This window comes from Podarcis muralis, chromosome 1 (genome assembly GCF_964188315.1).
Source record: "Podarcis muralis chromosome 1, rPodMur119.hap1.1, whole genome shotgun sequence".
In the NCBI taxonomy this organism is placed as follows: Eukaryota; Metazoa; Chordata; class Lepidosauria; order Squamata; family Lacertidae; genus Podarcis; species Podarcis muralis.
In genome coordinates, this window is record NC_135655.1 from 10,616,370 (window position 1) to 10,640,023 (window position 23,654).

At 43.2% G+C, this 23,654-nt stretch overlaps 1 protein-coding gene across 1 annotated transcript; it reads right to left on the reverse strand.

The window, feature by feature from the left end:
* Positions 1–3,020: 3,020 nt before the first annotated feature.
* Positions 3,021–21,758, reverse strand: SGPP1 (sphingosine-1-phosphate phosphatase 1). The gene is made up of 4 exons (XM_028742593.2): positions 21,634–21,758; positions 20,302–21,089; positions 7,440–7,529; positions 3,021–4,334 (listed from the first exon to the last, which is right to left on the reverse strand). The coding sequence occupies exons 2-4, from the start codon at positions 21,013–21,015 to the stop codon at positions 3,783–3,785; spliced, it is 1,356 nt and encodes a 451-aa protein (XP_028598426.2). The 5' UTR covers positions 21,016–21,089; positions 21,634–21,758; the 3' UTR covers positions 3,021–3,782.
* Between the last annotated feature and the right edge of the window lie 1,896 nt (positions 21,759–23,654).

Consider the following 23,654-nt stretch of genomic DNA (forward strand, 5'->3'; position numbering starts at 1 on the left):
AACTTCAGACCCACTCAAAGTCCCCGAGATCAGTCTTAATTGAAGGTTCTCATCCAGGCGCCCTCATCTTCTGAGGTGCAACAGGTTGGGAAAGATAATCTCTGCAGGACGCTTGGCTGGCACATACTCTTGATGTTTTAAGCTGACAAAGTAACGAGTATGAAATGTCCTGCCACGTTTTTAAAGCTGAATGTTGTTATGTTTTATTACTGCCAATATTTATTATATAAGCTATTAACCTTATTCATTTATGCATTGTTCAACAGAAGCTTTCAAAGGGAAACATTTTTATGAAACTTTTGCGGGGGGGGGGGGGAATAGTAATAACCACAGAACTGGGTTGCAGATCACATGACATTTTTTCATTTGAAAGCTTAGCTGAGTGCCTTTCTGTTACACTCTCCACTGAAACTGGGACACAGCCAGGCAGTTTAAAAAAAAAAACAGATTCTGGAACTTCATTTTATTTTGAAATCATATAGATGGATTCGCGATCTGTGTTTAGTGCTTTCAAGTCCAACTTAAACAGAATAATAATACAGACTAAATTTAAAATTTGGACGTGGTATTTCATTTCAAGAGAACTACAGGCAGTGTAAAAAAATATACAGAGTAACAGTAGAATATACTACAGTGCATGCTTTTTAAACTTTGGAGAACATGATTTGCACACTAGTATATGCACAATTAAATGAGCTCTTCCTGCAAAACCATTTCTTTCTGCATTAAATTGTTAAAACAGCATGAAAAATTAACCCCCCCCCCCCCGATTGCAAGCATCTTACTTGCAACAGTCCTTCCCTGTTTAGCCCTTTCAACTACTGTACTTACATTAACATTATTTATTGGAGAAAAGTCAATGCGACTGTAACAAAAAATGTCTATAAACATTATTTTCCCTCACTGCTGTGCTTTCATTTAAGAGTAAATGCAGTATTCAAGGATGCAAGCAAATGCTTATCTGTTGCTCAGCTGATTGCTGGGAACTGTCAAGTGAAGCAGAGAATTGTACAATTACTGAATGTTTTCTTCCAACGCACATTCAGCAAATAACTATATGAAGGGTGCAATTCTATGCAGATTTACTCAGAAGTCCCATTGTGTGGATAGGAATGCAGCAAATGATTTTAAAAGTGCAGCAGTACCAGTGAATATTACCCAACAGCAGCTATTTAAAATGATAAATTAGTGGTTTACAAACAATCAGTGGTCAGGATTCAAAGAGCTGCTTAGGTTTACGCAAAGAGCTTGCATTAGTCCTATGGAAATATGGACTCTGAGCATCTGGCCCCAATTCATGTCAAATGGCTGATGGATCGTCCATCAAATTATAACTTCTCAGGCTCATGAAACTAGTTGAATAATTTCTTTGAATCCAGATCAGTATTTTGGCCATTTGTAACAGGTCCTCATTGTAATGTACATTTGGAGCAATCTCCAAATGGGCATATCAGAATATAATCCAGTAATTACAGCAGCTACTATAGAGAAAGACAGTGTCTTTCATAAAACAGAATTTGCATTCATAATAAAGGATCCTGTTTCAAATTCTCGTCTGCAAAGGAATCAGAGCAAAAGACAGTTAATGCTTTCCTCCTCTCAAGCTAAAAGTTCTGTATAGACATTTCAGGAAGACTGCAAAACATCTATGCTTTGTCTGAAATTAAGGTTCAGAACAGTGTTATCGATTTTCTAAAAAGTGGGGAATTGCCACGATCGCGTCCATGTCCCAGCAGCCTGGAGAATTCCTGCAATCCATCTGCCACCCAGTGAGGCTAAATCATGTCTGCTACATAACTCAGCCCATGTTCCATCTTAAGAATGTTATAAGCTGCAGTCTTTAGGTAATCTCATGCCCAAACTTGTTCTCCCATCCTGGATTTGTGTAGCATCCAGACTGAGAAAGAGTTTTGGAGAGCACAAAACCTTGCTCACAATATTGTGAAACATTTTGGCCCGGTCCCAAACAAAAGTATTACTGTATGATGGTGTTTTCTAATGGACCAGCACAGCTACCTGCAATTTTTTGTGTTAGCTGGAAGTTAGAACACATATTGTAGTCAAGATGGAAATGACCTATTGTTGTTTAACAGGTGTGGACTGCGTAAGCCAAGTTTAATTTTTTTAAAAATCACAGCGCCAACATGAAATTAATGTCACAGGGATATAATTCAGTGCTCTGACTTCTTCTATGAACAGCAAAGGGATGTCACCAAGAGATAAGTGCATTGTTGTCGAGGTCTGCTACTGTAATTTTATTCATGCATAGTTTGTTACGTGCATAAGAACTGCACAGATAGGTTGAGGCAGGGCTTGCTGTCATCACACTTCTTCCCCCATATATTAAATGTACACACTATAAACAAGTTAAAAGTGCTTCAGTGTTTATGAGTTACTAGCTCACGCAAATCCAACTTAGTCTGTGAGACAGCAAACACGCTCTTCTCCCCGTCTTCCTCCGTGCAGCTCCAAGCAGGCTTGTCTCCAGAGGACCTTGAGAGAGCAAGCCACATCAGAGGCGTTGCTGCCAATAAGTTGCCAGAAGAATAGCCTGCCATAGTTCTACTCGGCGTGCCAACTCTATCGGGCAACGCAACTTTAGACAGAACGTCCATAACGAAGCACCCAACTTCCACAGAAGAGTCAGCCACATTTAAGTGATCACTCTTGACACTGTATTGCAGCTATCTAATACTTTTGGAAAACAAGAGTTAACTGGTAATATGCAAGTTTTGGACAGGTTTCTTCCAAAGCCAGCATTAAGAAGACTGATCAATCTGAAATGAGTCTGAAGAAAATGATGTGGAATTAATTGTTTGGCGCTAACATACACATGGTTCGAATTTGTAATTTTCAGCACTCTCTCTCTCTTTTGGATATAGCATAACTATATTATAAATTAAGACAGCAGAAAAATATATGTTCTTCCAACAGCATACACGGCACTTTAAAAATACCTATAAAAAGCAAGTAAGCATCAGGTTCACAGCTAGCGAACACCAATGTAAATTTCAGCTCAATTGGTTTTCAAACTTTTAATACAGAAGATAAATCTTTATTTTCATTAGTTATGTGGCTAGTTACATTTTAAAATATCTGCCTAATTCAGTAAAAATTTAAAATAGTTGTGGGCTTTTTTATATATACATCACAGTATATGGTGCTTTTTAATTTAGCAACAGAAAGGCACAATTATCAAGCAAAAAGAAAAAAAGAAAAAAGGCTACAGTACCTGAATGTAACTGGTTTGTATTGTCAAATTAACGATGTTTTAGAATATGGAAAAGACTCTTAAATACCAGGTTCTCTCATTAAAATTTTGGTCCTTTAGAACAGCTTCCTTCCTACGCAAAACATTTGGAAGTGCTGAGGTAACAAGCTTTTCCACCAGAGCAGTTTGTGGTCCGAAGAAACAAATAACTTAGTATGAAATGGCTTGAACTGACCACAAATCAAACTTTTGGATCAACTAGAAACATAACCAGTTTTATACATGTCCAAATAAAGAGAGAGGTACGTTTATAAGTTTGAGGCATCGACAGTATATATGCATACACATACACAGAGTTTACATTTTGTTACAACAGTAAGACTAGACATGGCATTTCTCAGGGACCTGAAGCTTCTAGGTCTCTTAACTCTAGGATCGAAGACTGGAGCTCTCTTTGCTTGCCCCGTACTATTTCAGCAGAGGCGCATCTCTGTGTTTCTCAAACGGTGAACCTTCTCTCACAATGTCCGCTGTCCGCCTCCCTTCCCATGCCAAGGAAAAAATACCAGCATCAGGACAGACCCATTACGTGAAACAGGCAGGGAATCAAGAAAGTCAGCGCAAACCCCACCATTCCATAGGTGCAGTAGCGATAAGGCAGCTCCACCTCCATGCGTTGCCGCGCCTGCCGAATATCATCACAAGGGATGCGGAAGATTTTACAGGCCAGTGGGATGGTGACCTTCTTCATGCCCCACTTTGTGAGCAACAGAATCACCACTCCAATCAGCAACCGCAACATGGCTTTTCCAAAGAGAGTCACGGTGAGGGAGGGAGGCAGTAAGGGAAGCATCTCTGGCGAAGGATCCGGTGTCATGTTCAGCATGTAGATAACATGAGAGCCGCACGCAACGCCGGCACCGCAGCCCAGGATCTGAGCAGTGTCTCCTCGCGAGGTGCTCCAAGTGTCAAGAGTGAAGGAGAAAATCCCCAAGGCAAGATGGAGACTGATGATAATTAGGGGTGCGTACGTGCAGGTTAAGTTGAAGCTGTCAACTAGGTCCACAAGTGGAAGGAAGACAGCTAAGATGAGAAGAGCGTAAAAGAATCCAGCGATAACATCCTGTTGTAAAGGGAGAGAGCAGATTAATACTATTTTAACAGTGTGGTGGTTTCATAGGACAGGTGCTTTTCAAATTTCCCTCCCCCCAGAATGCCTTAGTACAGCAAAGCAACATGGGTACAAGAGGGGGGGGGGCAACGCTTCAGCAATGCCACAATCACCACCCAAGTTTGCAGTGATGCTGTTCATCCTAAATGCACCTCTAGCACAGAACTGCTGGCTGCTTTTCTGGAGCTTTTTTGAAGCTTTCAGTGCTAGCAGATACAGAAATAGAGGGGATTGGCCAGCATGCCAGTTGTGCAACAGGTGGACAACAGCATTTTCACGTCTCTGAAAAGGTATTGCCTATGCAAATTAGGAATGGCAACCTCTAGCCCAGGAGCCAAATGTGGCCCTCCAGTCCTCTCTACTTAGTCTTCTGAATTCTCCCCAGGTCACACGCCTCCCCGGCCTTGCTTCCAGTATTTTTGCCTGGCTGGAATGTATCCTTGTACTTTGATAATGCCTCTCGTGTGTCTGGATGAAAAGACAGGGAGGGGTATGCAGCTGGGATAGCTAAAGTTGGTAGAGTATGCGACTCTTAATCTCAAGGTTGTGGGTTCGAGGCCCACGTTGGGCAAAAGATCCCTACATTGCAGGGGGTTGGAATAGATGACCCTCGTGGTCTCTTTCAACTCTGCAATTCTATGATTCTATGTGAGTTAGTGTGCAAGCCAGCCTACCGAACAGAGATCAAATTAACATTAGTTGCTCTACTCACTTTTGTCTCTGGCCTTGAAAGGTTGCCCTTATGCTGAAAAAGGGTCCCCACGAAGGAATACAAAGCAGGAGGATTCTCTAGTTAGAATGCAGAATCCCAAATCTGGTTTATTAGGTCTTTAGATAAACCTTTTCAGTGTCCTCACTCACTCATGCTTACATTAAAGGTAAAGGGACCCCTGACCATTAGGTCCAGTCAGGACTGACTCTGGGGTTGCGGCGCTCATCTCGCTTTATCGGCTGAGGGAGCCGGCGTACAGCCAGCGTGACTAAGCCGCTTCTGGCGAACCAGAGCAGCACATGGAAACGCTGTTTACCTTCCTGCGGGAGTGGTACCTATTTATCTACTTGCACTTTGATGTGCTTTCGAACTGCTAGGTTGGCAGGAGCAGGGACCGAGCAACGGGAGCTCACCCCGTTGCGGGGATTCGAACCGCCGACCTTCTGATGGGCAAGTCCTAGGCTCTGTGGTTTAACCCACAGCGCCACCCGCGTCCCTCGTGCTTACATTATCGGAGTACAAATTTTTGCTCAATTCTGTTCAAGGAGTTGCACCAAGTGTGGGTGGGTTTTATTTGTTTGTGGAAGGAAATCAGCAAGAGCCCCAGATATCAAATGGAGAACAGGGAAGTGGCAGAAGAAATGCAGAACCCTAGAGAACAGCTGCCAAGTACTCAGACTGTGTGGATGGCAGATCAAAGAGGGGAAGGAGATGTATGGACAAGATGTGCTGCTCATACACAGAAATGCAAGCTGAAACAACGTTCGTGGTTTGGGAATCTTTCCTCTTTTTATCTAAGATCTGCAACAGAAGTAGCCTGGCCTAACTTAAAAGGGATTGTTTTGCTGTGACAGAAAGAAGTTGTACTTTAAAAGTGTATTGTCTAAAACATGGTGCTTCCACTCAACACGCCCGCCCCCCATACAGCCTTTCTTGGCTCTTCAAAAAGATGGCTGAAAAATGCATATGTTTCTTTCCTGTTGCAGATGCAAGTAAAGAAGAAGGGAGTACTGTACATGAGCCCGAGGCTTGGGCAAGCTCATTCACATAACCTCCATTCATGATTTAGCATGATGTCTCAGACGCTCACTGACTAAAGCCCATGTCAACTGCTAGTGTTGCTGGAGCAACACTCTAAGCAAGCAGGAATAGCAGATCAAGGACTCATAGTCCTTAAAGCAGCCCTGCTGGCAAATCTGAAGGCCCTTGCCCCCGTTATACACCGGGCTCTTCGCATCCTTTCAGGAGTCAGATCTATTCAAGTTCCTTCAGTGGCTGATCTCTGTTTTAAGCAGGACATTTTACATGCTTTGTTTCTATAATATTATTTTAATGATACTTGGAAATTGAATTAGATCTTCCAAGAAACAGAAGTCAAATTTGATCACTTGGAACTGCAAATGAGGCCCACATCTCAGTTCAAAGTATGTGCACTCTTACTGAAATGAAAGGAAGTGTATACCGTATTTTTCGCACCAGAGGGCGCACTGGACCATAGGGCGCACCCAGTTTTTAGGTGGGGGGAAATCAAGAAAAAAATCTTTCCCCACCCAGCCCCAAAGAGCAGCGTACAGGCTGCGCACAACCTCTCCCCGCCGGAGGGGTTGCACGCAGCTATGGAGCAAGCCAAGGCAGGGGGCAGGATGGATCCCGCTCACTGTTTTGGCTTCCCCTTTAGCCCCGTGCAGCCTCTCCTTGCCGGGAGACACTGCGCAGGGCTAAAGAATCCATAGCCCCGTGCAGCCTCTCCTTGCCGGAGGGGTTGCGCACAGCTATGGAGCAAGCCAAGGCAGGGGGCGGGATGGATCCCGCTCACTGTTTAGGCTTCCCCTTTAGCCCCACGCAGCCTCCCCCTCCCGGGAGAGGCTGCGTGGGGCTAAAGAATTCCCCCACCTCCCGCAAAACCGGCAGAAGCCGCGCGCACTTTAAAAGGGCTGCACGGCTTCTTCTGGCTTTCCTGGGAGGTGGGGGGATTCCCTCACCTCTCACAAAAGCCTGCAGAAGCCGCGCAACTCCTTTAAAGAGATCGCGGCTTCTCCTGGCTTTCCTGGGAGGTGGGAGAAGGGACTGATGCGGCCAGTCAGTCCCTTCTCCCTCCTGTGGAAAAGCCCGCAAGAGCGCACGGAGCTTGTGTGCGGCTCTTTGGGGCTTTTCCCTCCTGCCTCCCCCTGCATTCACTCCATAGGACACACACACATTTTCCCTTGCTTTTTAGGAGGGAAAAAGTGCGTCCTATGGTGCGAAAAATACGGTACATTCTAAAAATAACACATCAGAAGGATAAAACCTAAAACACCACTTGCATTAAAGTGTGTGTGTGTATGAATGACATAACTTTATCTTACCAGAATTGAATGCATCCCCATATATATTCGGCTACAACAAACCAGAGAACACCAGCAGATGGCAAGAACCAGCCCATATGCCAAAGGATACTGAGGAGAAGAAAAGGGAGGTGACAATGTAGCGTTATTTGTTTACTTACTTAATTTCATAAAATATATTGCTTGATTGTAAAAAACAAAACAAAAAAACCCTTAAAGCAGTTTACAAAAAAGAGCAAAACAATAACATTATTAGTTAAATCCATTTTAAAAATTCAGAAAATTAAAACCAGCAATAAACTAAAAACATATCCACATTCATATCCACAAAAATACAATTAGGTATTTAAAAGACCATTATCATAAAGTCATTTTAATGGACTATTTATTTAAAATATGTAAAGCCTGCTTACCGAAGGAATAGCTTCAATGCAAATTACATTAAGAACAGTAAAATACAAGAATACCACACATATATCAGCTAGAAATTCCCGTCATTGTGTAAATGGCAAATGGCACTTTGAAAAGGGCCACATTTATTTAAAAGGCACTGCAGCATGAAAAAGCAGGACAGACTTCCTCAGATACCTAAAAGCTAAGTGAGGGCACCAGCCAAATTATCGTATTTTTTGCTCTATAAGACTCACCTTTTCCCTCCTAAAAAGTAAAGGGAAATGTGTGTGCGTCTTATGGAGCGAATGCAGGCTGCACAGCTATCCCAGAAGCCAGAACAGCAAGAGGGATCGCTGCTTTCGCTGCGCAGTGATCCCTATTGTTGTTCTGGCTTCTGGGATTCAGAATATTTTTCTTGTTTTCCTCCTCCAAAAACTAGATACGTCTTATGGTCTGGTGTGTCTTATAGAGCGAACAATACGGTAGGTCCCGGAAAGGTAAAGTTACATGATTTGGGCATCTCAAGAAAAAAAGGCTGTAATTCTAGTAGCAGCATTTTATTTCCACTGGGCTAGATTATGAAGCAATGACTGGCTCTGATGTGGAAAACAATCAAAGTCCAAATCCCCTAACACAGCATGAAGCTGGGACTTGCTTATCAGTGCAGGTGCATGAATAAAACAAAACCCTAGGATACAAAAGTAAGTCATTTAAAAAAAACATACAAGCAGAAGTAAAGTAAGAATTTTCACCTGCTTCCTATAATATCCACAACAAAATATCTAAGTGCACGTGTTTTTGCTACTCCTGGCAGAGAATAAAACGGTTGTGGATAACAAATTGTATTCTTTCAGCTAAATTGGCAAAGCTATGTCTTAAGGAAAGGAACATAACGAATCCTTCTTCGAGATTTCCTGTGACCTTTCAAGCAGAAATTATTTACAGATGGTAACGGGTGAACAGAACGCAGTGTTGGTTTGTGTTTATCCTACTCACGAAAGCATAAAGCAAGCAAAATTAAAGGTAATATAAAAGATTAGGAAGAGGTCAAACACGTTAATCAACTTTTTTATTTTTACTTTTATCACATATGTAATAAAATTCAATAGCACAGCACAGCAAATTATTTACAAGTTAGTACTGATAAGAATCCAGTTTTACTATGAACTTCAACATTACTCCCATGGCATCTATTAGATTATACTAGCGGCAGTTTGCAGGAGGGCTGCATTTCTATAAAAATGAATGGTCTAGCTATAGCCCAAAGTTGCATCATCACGAGCAGCAAGAGTGATTTTAATTACATACTCTATACTATAGACACCTCCTTGAATCTTTTGGATTTGTTTGCATCAATCTTCTGCAAAAAATGGGTGCAAGATACTCATTTAGATTTAGCCTCTGCTTAGAGTCACTCTTTTCAAGAATATTTAACATTGCTAGAAACAACTAAATATTATACATTTTTTGACAAGATACGTAACATGCCCAGTATGAATAACATTTTGGAAATGGCTGTGAATATACACTCAGTAGAAATAAAATTAATCAAACTTTTCAGCATTGCTCACTGCAAAGTAAGCACAAAAAGAGAGCTCCAACTTGCTTCAAGTATCCAGAGCCCTTTTACCCATTAAGCAGGCAAATTGGGCTTGCCATCCAATACTGCCCCCCCAATCAGCACACCTGTAACAAACTTATGGTGGGCATGCATATCACACGATAAACTTTGGAATGTCTTCTCTATAAGACACCAGCTAAAGAGAAAACGCTCTTTCCTTTACACACAGCTTTGTAGATGTTAATTGGAGGTAAAACAAATGTACACTTGCTCCTCTGTTCAATAAAGAACACAGTGAGGAATGGCTTTTAGGACAGCAGTACTGTAACTGGCTATTTTGAAATGAAAACAAGTAGCGCGTATACATTTTTCAAATTTACTACCCAGAAATCAGGTGGTGGGCAAAATATATGAAAGAAATTAAGTGTTACTTGGCAACAGTTTCAATTACTACCTCTGTCTTTGGGTAAAGTCCAAATAGCAGCAGTACGTGACTCAGCTTACATGCTGCAAGCTGTGGTTTGGAAATCAGCTGCAGTTCAAAGGGTGCTGTGTTTCACCAACTTTCCCAGATCACCTAAGAGGAGATTTCCTACAAAACCCTTTACCCTTCATTGCGGGGTGGGATCCACTGATCACAGCCCTCTCATACCGATGCACCTGGTGGATTGCTTGTTCTTGCCCACGGCTCATGATTAGTGAGAAGAAAGTCATCGTGAGTCCCAACTAGGACCACATGCCAAGTCAAACCTCATTCCAGGGAGTAGCAAAGCACCTGCACCTGGAAGCTCCTTCCCATGTTCACTCGTGCACTCACAGTAAACCAAGGTTTGGTTTAGAGTGTTGTGTGAACCTGCCCAATGTCTCTGGTCAACCACTTTGGAGGTACACAGTAGGACTAACACGCTTAGATCCACATTTAATATTAATTATCATTAGGATATGTTTAGCATTTACAACTTTTAATTTTAAAAATCCCTTTAAATAACAGAGCCAATTTAAAACTCAAAAGTCAATTAAAAAAAATAAATCACTGATCTCCATCTACCTTGCCCCATATATTCACCTTCCCATTCTTGATCAAGATGAACTATGCTGTACTTTTATGTTTGCAAGAGGTTAAAACCAGGATTAAAAGTTAATTTAATAGTTTAGTATGTTTAGCAGCTGTTTACAACAGGGTAACACCACCGCACATTCGTAAATGCTACTCCAAGAAGAAGGGAGCAGAAGTGCACAAACCTGAGATAAAAGTCAAATCCACAGAGCTCCCCCAATCACAAAACTATGGCTTGTAAATTAAGAAGGATTATATCTAAATTGGACCTATAAAGTTTTTATCATGAGCTTTATTACAGCAGTTAACACGAACCTCTTCCCCATATGCATTATATATCAGCAAACGGGTGTGTTTTTTTAATATATTTGTTTCTTTAAACAAAGATTGCATTCCAAGAAAGAAATAGCCAAGGGAACACTAAGACAAAGTCCTGTAAACATTTATTCTTCTTGCCTACCTTATCTGCTTTCCTATTCCCTGTTAACAAGGTTTTCTGAAGCCGGTTTATCAGAAGACTAAGGCACACTATCCACTACGCTAATGAAATTATAACCACCTTATCTCACTTGAGTGGGGGAGACAGACACTGCCCATGCAATACTGAACTGTAAACAATGGCTAATGAAAAGCACAGGAACCAGAGCTAGCAGAGACTGAACCTGAAAGGTTTTCATATAGAAAAGGGAAAATCTGTTCTCTACTGCCCCAGAAGGCATAACTAGATATAAAGGTCTTAAGTTACAAGAAAGTTGATTTGAGTAACGCAATAATATTACAATAAGACTTATTTGGCAAGTCAGATGGGTGGGGTATAAATAATTATTATTATTATTATTATTATTAAAGACAATGCTGTAGGAGGCCTTTAAGCAGAGACTGGAAAGTCATCTTCTGGCAATACTCTTGGGCTCTGGGTTTCCTGCTTCGAGCAGTAGGAGACAGGCTTGGTGTCCTGCAAGGTCTCCCAACTTCTCCACTTGAACAACAGAATGACACCTCCCAACCTTCTAATATAACACAGAGCCTTCAAAGATTAAAATGTTCATGACATGATCACAAGCATGAAGATGTTTATCGTTACGGCAAAACAGCCAGCAAGCTAAAACCAGAATTTCTGCGTAATTCTTTACATAAACATTAAAAACAATCAACATGGGAAAGACATATGGACTGTCTACAACAAGCCTATAACAACTGCACATTTATCACACAAAAGCCTCATTAGCTAGAAATGTCTTAAGACTGAAATCCTGGTACAGAAAGAAAAGTGGCTGCGGATCCAAGTATAGGGAAAATTTCTAAAAACAGGCCTTATGAAAAACGTTTGTGGGAGCTGGGTATGTTTCACCTGTTAAAGAGACAGAGAGGAGACAGGATAGCCTTCTTCAAATATCTAAAGGGTTGTCACACGGAAATTGCAGCAAGCTTGTTTTCTTCTGCTCTGAAGGGACCCAAACCAATGGATTTATGTTGCAAGAAAGAAGATTCCGACTGAACATCAGGAAGAACTTTCTGACAGTAAGAGCTGTTCGACAGTGGAATGGACTCCCTTGGGAGGTTGTAGACTCTCCTTCCTTGGGGTTTTTAAAGCAGAGATTGGATGGCCACCTGTCATGTGTGATCTAGTAGAGATTCCTGCAATGCAGGAGGATGGACTAGATGACCCTTGGGGTCACTTCCAATTCTATAATTCTATGATTCTGTGAATGTTACCCTAAGTTTTCTCAGACCTCTTACACCCTAACTACACATGTTGCAGGAAGAAAAACTACAACAGCCTGATCCTAAACTTGGAAATGACCTGCTGTGTTGGATGGGGCTTGCAAATAGGATAGCAGCAAATGCTATGGACCAACAAAGATGTTTTCAAAAATAAGTAAATGTAAGTAAATTGTAGACAGGACAACTCCTGGAACATCTGCTGCCCTGCGCTTTGTTTTTGCTGCAATAATATCAAACATTTGCTGCAATAATAGCCGATCTTTATGATTTTATCCAACCAAGCTATTTAGCCAAGTTGATGTCTATAGTACAGAGGAAGAACAAAAATACCGAATTCTTCCAAGCTATTTAGGGAACAGTTTTCACTGATGTCTATTATCAAGTGTTGTAAAACAAGGGGCCCCGAGCCAAACTTAAAAAGAATATATATTTTGCATGTCCTCAAACTCTATTACATTATATCCCACAAAGAGCCACAAATGCTTTTGTCAGTCACAATATTGTAGATGCTGCACAGTACAAGACTGGATGCATACAACACCCTTCTAACGCTGAATAATCTTTGCTACGGTGCATTACAAAGCCGCAAAAGGGAAGCTGTCACAGGACGTGTGGCATGTTTCCAAGCCTTGGTTTCATTTCATTCATCATTTAATTTCCTCCATCACATAAACAGTATTTGCCAGTTCCCCACAGCTTCAGTTTCTACAGAAGCCATTTCTCTAAAGATGAATTTGAAAAAGAAACTGCAGTTCTGACAGTTTATTGCAATGTTCACGTGGTTTTCATGCCACTGTTTAAACCAGGGAGCCCTGGAAGCTGAAATTTCATGAGGAGAACAAGGCATATCCAAGGAAAGAATTAGATGTTACTTCAGCTGTACAGGCTCGCCAGCCTATGTCTGCTGAGGTGAAGTGAATCTGGAGGGCACCTGCAAGGGAGAATTGGCTGGTGTGGAAAGGAATCATCTGCTCTTATTGCCCCCCTGCCGTGTTTCCTAAACCGGAGCCTATTTCTAGTCCCAGGCTGCAGTAAAAATACAGGTCAAAATTTATAGGGAAGACATTTGCAGGGAAGGAATGATGAGGTAGCTCAGCACTGCCTTCCTGCCCATTCTCTGCACAAGAATGCCCTCGCAATGGCACTAGGAAGCTAGAAACTCCTAACATCACAGTAGTAGACTGTTTGTAGTATGGTTATCATAAGCAGCACAAGGTGTTCTGCCACTCCTGGAAAAGAGCAGGGACTTGGCTCTGGAATAAAGTCAACTCCACATTCCTACCTGCCTCACCCAAAATTGTACTTCTACTGCTCACTGGTTCAGTAGATTGGACACAAAACCATTCCAGGCTTGAGATATGCACTTGCAGTGTGCAGCCAAACTTTGCTACTGCTTACTTTAGATTTCATTTCTGGCACGCTTACTAAAAATGTTGGCCTCCACCATTTAGAAGTGAGTCTGTGTAATGCAGCTAGTATTTGCATTTTGGTCTGTACAGTAGTATGCATCTTTATTAGTATTAAGTTCAGGGGGCTATTTTTTTCTGTTTTGGGCATACTGCGGCTTTGTTTGTTTTATAATGTTGCAGCCAGAAAAAGTATGAATTATATAAAATGGGTAGTGAGATCTCAGCTACCTAGTGCAGTACACATAGTGATGTTCATGTGTGCTTCAGCTCTTTTGTTAAGCTAGTTTTGTGTACAGAACCCTTTCCCCCTATCCACAAAAATGTATTTTTTCACAGGAAAAAACCTGTGTCTTTAAACAGGACAGATGTCGAATTCTCATCCTCACCTTTGGAAGAGTACAATATTCTAAACAAAACAAAAAAAGCAACTCCTTATACCCTGCATATGAATTCATTGGTTTCAAAGGTGCAAAAGATTACTTCCTGTGATATTTGATGAAACAGTTTTATTTTGAATTTTTGAACCAGCCACCCTTGTTTCCAGATACTTCACTGCCTCTATTCTAGCTCTTATCACCTGATCCAGCCAGCCATGTGGCATCTTGGATCATTGAAAGCCCTCAGGCGATACACCTGTCAACTCTTTTATTTTACCACTAACGACAGCAAATAGCTATTCAAATAAATTAGAGTGAAAGTATGGCAGTCTCATAGGATTCATCTGACACCACCACAATAGACTGATAGAACCTCTCTCATAGCAGTATGCATAAAGCAGTACACATAGCCAACATACATTCAAAACAGCCTGTCTGTTAACTGCGATAACTTATAAGAAGTACACATAGCCAACATACATTCAAAACAGCCTGTCTGTTAACTGTGATAACTTATAAGAACTGCAAAAAAACTTTAATTTCCAACACTAACATTCTCACACCTTGACTTCACTTCCTGTTTCTGCATGTTTTTAACAACTGTTTCCCAGACTGACAGTGAGAGCAAGAATCTTGTAGTATTGTGAACCTTTCATATTCCACCAGTGTTAGATACTGGGATAGAAAAGCTAGGAGCCAAATGGCTCCTGGGACCTGGGTTGTAGGCACCAAAACAGAATGTCTAGTCACTCCCCTGGCAACACTTTTGATAAGCAATTCATGTAAGTGACACATTGTTAATATCACATTTTTAGCAGAAATTGTTAATACATGTTTAATTTGGTGTTGACAATAAAAATATTGGTACCAATAAAAATATTGGTTTTCAAAACACTCTGCTCTTTATTGTTAAACTCCTTAACATATTGTCTATCCTTAACATATATGTTGAGGCTTCAAAGCACATACATTTCAGTAATCCTTGAGTGTCAGCCAGGCACAAAAAATGGCACCCAGACTTTTTGAGGTGCTTGCAAATGAAGACTCTTTAGGTGCAAAAGGCGCCTGGCACCCAGCTAATTTCAAACCCTGCTCCACCCACACAATGCTCTGGAGGTTCTACTGAACTTCCCCACCACCACCAAGCCACCTTTAGGGAGAATGGGGGAAGCAGAAGTGCTTTCAAAGTGCTTTCACTGACAGGGCTTGTAGTGAATCCCAACTGTTGTATTCTCAGAAACAAGTTGCTGTAACTATTCTGTCTTTAAGTAGAAACCACTGCAGTTATAAATATAGAAGAAAAATAAAGATGCACACAAACCTATCCATTAAATTAGTGATGGAATCCTGGAAATCCTTTTAAAACTCTCCTAAAATATGAAAAAGTATCATCCACGCTACAGGGAGTGTCACCACTGAAAAATCTCATCAAGGAGTCATTTCTAATCTGGTTTATATCCCACAGCCAGCAGCTGTTCCACCGACATGTGTCTTTCACAGCCAGTTTGGAAACTTTGTAGGCCACTCTCAGAGTATAAATGAGTGGCTTTAGCTGAGATTCCTGCATTGCAGGGGGTTGGACTAGATTACCTTGGGTCCCTTCCATCTGTAAGATTCTATGAAACCTGGCATATAAATACCTCAAAATACAATAATAAAATAAATTAATAGAAATCTGTTTTGGAGGCAATCTTTATGGTTTGTTTGTTTGTTTGTTTGTTTGTTTGTTTGTATGCATATAATGTGCATACTAATGTATGCAGGTGCATGACTTCTGTGGTGAAAGGACAGTTGTGGTGTAATCCCCATGTGCGCATGGAGAGAGACTAGTGAGAAGCTCTGTAGATCAGAATCAGAAAAAGTTGAAACTTATTTTACAGCACAATCTTACACATGCACTCAGAAGTATGTCCCACTATGTTCATTTGAGGCTCACCACCAGTAAAGTGTACTTAGGATTGCAGTCTCAGTTACTTAAAAGATTATCGGCATTTGCTTTTTTTATTCAATTATGTTTGAGATCAACATTTTAAAACATTTTAACAGGAAACTGCAACTTGGCAGCATTCACAGAAATCTTGACTAAGAGAGCTCAAGTGGAAAAGAGTCCAATTGTAAGTTTCTTCATCAAGCCAGTGATTGGAGTGGTATTCCCCCCCCCCCCCCTTTAACAAACATGTTGCCCATTAGACCATTCGTAGTTAGGAAATTCCTTGTGTATTACATCCTCTTGCAATCCTGATTGGAGGCACGGAAGAAAAGCTTCCCTGAAGAGTTCCTCTTTTTCTAGGCTGAGCTACTGCCAACAGCTTTTAATAACAGAACAATAGTTTCAGAAGTATTCCTAAGGAAACACTTCATCTCAAATGTTTATGACCCAGGGTCAGACTTTAAAAAAAAATAAAAATCAAGAATTAAATCCAAGTGCTTTCAACTTTTTTGTGCCAACCGTTCATATTGCAAACATGAACACGGTTGACACCCAAGTTACAGAGCAAAACAACATGTAATGAGAAAACCCAATCTGACTAGCTGGGAATAAACTCTAGATTGGCATTAGAGCCGGGCAAATCATTGCATGGGACTACAAACTTCCTCTATAGTTCTATCTAATTTAGAATAGGTAAAGATAAAGGGACCCCTGACCATTAGGTCCAGTCGTGACCGACTCAGGGGTTGCTGCGCTCATCTCGCTTTATTGGCCGAGGGAGCCGGCGTACAGCTTCCGGGTCATGTGGCCAGCATGACTAAGCCACTTCTGGCGAACCAGAGCAGCGCACGGAAACGCCGTTTACCTTCCCGCCAGAGCGGTACCTATTTATCTACTTGCAATTTGACGTGCTTTCGAACTGCTAGGTTGGCAGGATTTAGAATAGGATCAGATAAATAATGGAAGATATCACTGTCTACTTAAGTAGTCATCAATAAACTCTCAAAATGTTGCATTTAAAATCAACTATTTTGGAGCAGAATTTTCTATATCTTTTATGTCATTTTCAAAAGTATTGCGCTCAATTGTCTGGAATCCTCAAACACGTAAACGGGGAAAAAAGGTTAAGAAGTACGCATCCCCTAAAAATTATTGGAGTAGCCCAATACCGGATCATTTTATTCATAGTGGCAGTGCAGTGTGTAGTGTTTAACATGTTGAACTGGCACATGGTAGACACAGGTTCAAACCCCTAGTCACCCATGAAGCACAGCTGGCCAGTCACCATTTCTCAGTCCAACCAACCTGTCCAACCATAACAACATGGTTGTTATGAGGGATGGTATGGGGAGGGAGAAAAACTTCTACCCCACTTTGAGCTCCCTGCAGGGAAGGTGAGATATAAATTGCTATAATAAATAAAACAACAAATTGGACAGCTTTCAACAGCACAAGTGCCAATCATGACCTGACTTCCTTTTACTGTGCTTAAGCCAATCTACAGCATCTATTAAATTGCCCAGCACAGAAATGAAAAATTAGTAACTTGTAGGGTCAAGGATCACTGGCTATAAAATCTTGCAGTGTTTTCCTTGACAATGTTTTGTATTTCTGTAAACCTTGAGGTCCCCCAAAGTATGTTGATAATCTTCATCTTGTGCGTGAGTGGCGCCAATTTGGGTATGCAAGCAACAGCACTTACACCTGGACTTCGAAAATAGAGGGAATTAATATTATATGTAAACAGTAGGCCACTGAGAAGCTGCATCCCCTGCTCTCAGAAAGAACATATTCAGAAGGGAGAAACCAATCTGGCCCCATCCACTGGTCAGAAAAAGAGCACCTGCTTGCTTTCCTCTTCTATTGTGCCTATTCATTAGTGAGCTTGCAATAGGTACTATATAGCCTTTTAATATCTGCATGGTGCTTAGAATATATTTAGTACTTTATAAATGTAAACATAATCACCTCTCTAAAGTTTGCTCACATCAGCTTCATGTCTCACATGCACTCCTTTCCTTGCACAGCTTGAAATCCTCATGAAGTACTCATGGACAATGGAAATACTAGTCAGGATTTCATTAACTATTAACCATATAACCCAAAACTAAAACCTTTCGCTTTCTATCAAAGAACCTTCCCTTTAAGAGCATTTCCCCGGAAGATTAGACAAAATTAACAGACAGTCCAGTTTAGGGAAGCGTAACAACCCAAATCCTTTATTCACTTTAACGGAACAAACATTTTAGTTTTGCTGGTCCATATTTGCCAGATGGGAGACCTCCTGGGAACAATGTGTGTGTCACCTTGGGTTTCATGATGGAAAGAAGGTGCTATATAAATGTAAACAACCAAGTAACTAAATAAATTTAAAATGCATTATGCGGCATCAAAGCACAGTATCTGCTATTCCAATTGCCATAATCCGGATCCCTCCTTATTCTGGACATTTCTCAGACTGTTTTCACACATACTGTGCAGGATAATCCTACTATAGCTGGGTAGACAACCCAGTTACTCAAAATAGTATACAACTGGTGGGCAACACAGGTGGAAGAAGGGGCAAGGTTTGAGGGGTTTTTACACTAACCAATATTATGGGAGTTGCACATCTGTGAAAGAAATAGCCTCCACAGAACAGGTCTTCACAATAGGTTTGCATGTTTTCAGTCATCACTCACTGAGTTTCTTATTGTCTTAGATAACAACAGGATATGACCAGCACAAATAGGGGTGCTAGGGTTTTTTTTTAAGGAAAAAAAACCCCCTGCTTGGCAGGGGGTAGGACTCGATGGCCCTTGTGGTCTATTCCAACTCTATGATTCTATGATATTAACAGTACCAGAATACACTGGACAGAAAACCTTGGGAAAATTAACTAGCATGAGTGCAAAGGGCTTAAGGAACATCATGATGGCTGAAAAGAAGAACTTTGTCCAGAAATGTGACACAATTAGTAGCAAGAAAATAGCATAATCTCTATTCCAAGATGTTCTCCAGCTGGTACATCCCAGGCTTGGCCAACTCCAGCAGATGGCTACCAATAATTTACAGTTACTTTATGGACCCATAGCATGAAAGGCAACATAAAAATGAAGCGCAAATTTTGTAGTGCACAGTGGTACCTCAGGTTACAGACGCTTCAGGTTACAGACTCCGCTAACCTAGAAATAGTACCTCAGGTTAAGAACTTTGCTTCAGGATGAGAACGGAAATCGCGCAGCAGCGGCGCGGCGGCAGCGGGAGGCCCCATTAGCTAAAGCGGTGTTTCAGGTTAAGAACGGACCTCCAGAACGAATTACGTTTTTAACCTGAGGTACCACTGTATTCTGAAAGAGGCAGAAACTCAAAAGCTTCAAAACCTAAAGGAAATCAGCTGATGCAAAAGCATGTATGCATCCGGAAACACAATCATACCTGCAACAGATGCTTATCCATGCACCAGTGAACTGCCAAAATCAATCTTTTGACACAGATACATATGTGAATTTTCTCATCCAGGGCCACTAGCTGTTTCATGTGACTGGTTAGTGGTGACTGGAGTGACACCACAGCCAAAGTTTGCAAACTACTTGCAGTGCACTCATGTAGCGGTTCACTTGGAAGCAGGATACAACCCCATGCTCACTCACCTAGAAGCCCCACTGGATGCGAGATTTACATCCAAAAAACTTACATAGGATAGCACTGTTAAATTTGCACTCTCCATTTGTAGTTTCAAATCAGGGCTTCTTTAAGCTAGGAATTTAACTGGAATTCAAGGCAGTTTATTTCCCAGTAATTTTGCAAAGGGCTGCAGCCTTCATCTACAATTAAAATCAGAAGTTACTGCATGTCAGTCTAGCAATGTAGTTCGAAACTAGAGATATTTAGAGGAAGTAGGAGGAACGCTGGGGTGTTTTATTAGTTTAGGCAAGTCTGTAAATGGCTGTAAGATTCTAATACAGATAGGCCTTGTGGAAAGTATATTTACTTTCCCAACTGAAGAAATCGAAAATGACTTCAAACACACATTTCTATTTTCAAATCCTTCTGTGGCCTATATAAATCACCTGATTTCCAGCCTAACTCCCACAGAGTAAAAGCATGCGTAGTGCCAGAAGATACAATAACTCACAGTTAACAAAATGAAACTTTAACAAGACATCCTGCTGTTTGTAACTCAGCAGGGCATACTGTCCCCATTAAAAAAAACCTACCAAGTTTGTCAGCATTCTAATCCTGGAAGTACTATATAAAGATCAAGCCTCCCAACTATCTAAACACCTACTGGATATTTTTTTCAAAGCAATGCTTTTGTTTTAACACTTACTGAATAAAATGATTTTTTAAAAGAGTACTATTTTGTATTTCCGCCAGACTGTTCCACGGATAACACAGCAACCTTGACTGAACACCTTAAACACGTGTTGGGGGGGGGGGCTCTCTTACCTGCCACCTTCCATAGCTGAACAACAGCAATGTCACTGGGATGGCAGTGCCCGACATGGCATGCGTAGAGGGCATGCTGTACTCGGAGTTGTAGAAAACCTCCAGCTTGACCACGGGTGGGGATGCAGGTCTGGGCCAACGGATAAGGTCCTTGGTACACTGGCCCAGGTACATGACCCAGACCCAAACGATGATGAGCCTCCTGCCCAGCCAAGCATCCAGGTTCCAGATGCAGAAGGGGAAAAAGAGGATGTAGAAGAGCTCATTGCCCAGCTCCGTGCCCAGGCTGAACAGGTAATAGAGGAAGGGGCTGCGGATGGTGAAATCCTGGCATATCATTTCCCCAGTCAGAGAGTTGCGACGGGGCTGCTTTTTGGGAATCCCGAGCCCAGGCTTTTCCTCTTTCTTCGGGGGCTTGATCTGGGCTTCCACCCCGCCACAGGCTCCCCCGGAGAGCACCCCGTTCGAGTGCCACACATCACCCTTCTCGCCCACACTGCAGGGGCCTTGGAAGCGGCACCTCCCGTCGCTCGCGCCATCCGGCTGGGTGGCCGAGCAGTTGCCATTGGCCACCGGGGCCCCGGGCTCCAGGGGCCGGGGGAGAGAAAGGGCAGCCCCCCACCCTGGGGGCGCTTGCACGCCGCACAGCCTCTGGAAAGCGGCGACCTTCTCCGAATCCTGCAGGCAGGCGGCCAGGCGACGCAAGGAGGACATCCTGAAGGGCTCCGGCCAGGAGGAGGAGGCAGCTGTCGGCTTAGGAAGGCGAGTCCAAAATCAGGGGTGCTGCACTGGGGGGGGGGGGGAGAGAGATTCGGAAGAGCGTCAAGAGCAGTTTCATACATACATCATGCATATATACAAGCACCTATTTAAAAAAACAGATAACCCTTTTTTAAAAAAAGGTTTGGGGGGGGGTCCAGGGAAGAAGTCAGGAGCCCATCCCCTGGGGGTGGAGGAGAGGAGAAAGTGTGGGGGGGTGGGCTTGGGCTTATGGGGGGTTCCTGCTCCAAAGGACTTTGGCTGCCCCCTCCCCCCAAAGCCATAGAAACTGGGGGGGGGGGAGAGAAAGAGGGAGATTAGTGGGGTTTTGGCTGCACGAGGAAAGTGGGGTTGGGGGAGGGCAGGGCAGGCAGTGGGGCTGAGGATGTGGGGTGGGGGGAGGCCCTGACTTTGGGGTCGGGGTTACCTCAGGCGCTGGGAAAACGCCTCAGTGGGGGGGTAGGGGGGGGAGAGGCGACGGGCGGGTGGGGGGGAGAAGAAATATGGGGTGGGGGCGCGGTCCTGACGGGGAGGGCGTCGAGGGGAGGGGGCGCTCGGCCAGGGCTGCTCTACCCGTCATTCCGTCGCGTCAGTCCGTTGCTCCGTCCGCCGGTCCTCTCCGCTCTCCCTCCCTCGGCTCCAGCGCCCAAGTCCCGCCTGCCGCCCGAGGAGGCGCCGCCACTCAGACGGAGCGCGCACGCGCAGTGGCCTCGTCCCCCTCCCACCCCTCCCGCCGGAGAGGCGGTTGGAGCCGCTGGAACGTGGGCGCGAGGGAAGAGAGAGAAGGAGAAAGGAGCCGCCGAGGATGGGAGGGAGGGGAGAGATCGGGAGCGCGCGGCGGCGGCGGCGCGCCTGCCGCGCATGCGCAGAAGGACAGAAGCCCTTCGCTAGCTCCTTACCCTTCTCCCCTCCCACCACATTGATTGATTGATTGATTGATTGATTGATTGATTGATTGATTGATTAAAGCAGGGCTAAAGGAGATTTTAAAATAAATAAATCAAATAGAATTTAAAGTGTTTTCTAAAAAAAAAAATTGGGGGGAATAGGTAAATAGCTGTTTCCTATACTGTAAGCTACAGTTAGAGCTGGATATGGAACAACTGATAGGTTCAAAATTGGGAAAGGAGTACGACAAGGCTGTATATTGTCTCCCTGCTTATTTAATTTATATGCAGAATACTGGGCTGGGCTGGATGAATCCCAAACCGGAATTAAGATTGCCGGAAGAAATATCAACAACCTCAGATATGCAGATGACACAACCTTGATGGCAGAAAGTGAGGAGGAATTAAAGAAGCTTTTAATGAGGGTGAAAGAGGAGAGCGCAAAATATGGTCTGAAGCTCAACATCTAGAGAGTCCCATGGACTGCAAGAAGATCAAACCGATCCATTCTGAAGGAAATCAGCCCTGTGCTCACTGGAAGGACAGATCCTGAAGCTGAGGCTCCAATACTTTGGCCACCTCATGAGAAGAGAAGACTCCCTGGAAAAGACCCTGATGTTGGGAAAGATGGAGGGCACAAGGAGAAGGGGACGACAGAGGACAAGATGGTTGGATAGTGTTCTCGAAGCTACCAGCATGAGTTTGACCAAACTGCAGGAGGCAGTGGAAGACAGGAGTGCCTGGCGTGCTCTGGTCCATGGGGTCACGAAGAGTCAGACACAGGTCCTAGAATGAATCATGGAATCTTAGAGTTGGCAGGTGCCCCCAAGGGTCATCTAGTCCAACCCCCTGCCATGCAGGAATCTCAGCTAAAGCATCCATGACAGATGGCCATCCAACCTCTGCTTGAAAACCACCAAGGAAGGAGAGTCCACCACCTCTGTTCCACAACAGCTCTTACTCTCATAAAGTTCTTCCTGATGCTTAGTCAAAATCTCCTTGCAAGAAAGGAGATTTGGAAGCCATTGGTTTGAGTCCTACCCTCAAAACAAGCTTGTTCCCTCCTCCATGTGACAGCCCTTCAGATATTTGAAGATAGCTATCATATCTCCTCTCAGTCTCCTCTTTTCCAGCCTAAACATACCCAGCTCCTTCAACTGTTCCTCAAAGGGCTTGGTTTCCAGACCCTTCAGCATATTGGTTGCCCTCCTCTGCACACCTCCCAACTTGTGAAGCCCAGAACTGGACACATTATTACTAGTGTGGTCTAATTACGGCAAAATAGAGAGCTAATTACGGCAAAATAGGAATGTGGGTGGCACTGTGGTCTAAACCACAGAGCCTAGGGCTTGCCGATCAAAAGGTCGGCGGTTTGAATCCCTGCGATGGGGTGAGCTCCCGTTGTTCAGTCCCTGCTCCTGCCAACCTAGCAGTTCGAAAGCACATCAAAGTGCAAGTAGATAAATAGGTACCGCTCCGGCAGGAAGGTAAACGGTGTTTCCGTGCGCTGCTCTGGTTCACCAGAAGCGGCTTAGTCATGCTGGCCACATGACCCGGAAGCTGTCTGCTGACAAATGCCGGCTCCCTCGGCCTATAATGCGAGATGAGTGCCGCAACCCCAGAGTCGGTCACGACTGGACCTAACGGTCAGGGGTCCCTTTACCTTTACCTAGAGAACTACTATTACTTCCCTTGATCTGAACACTA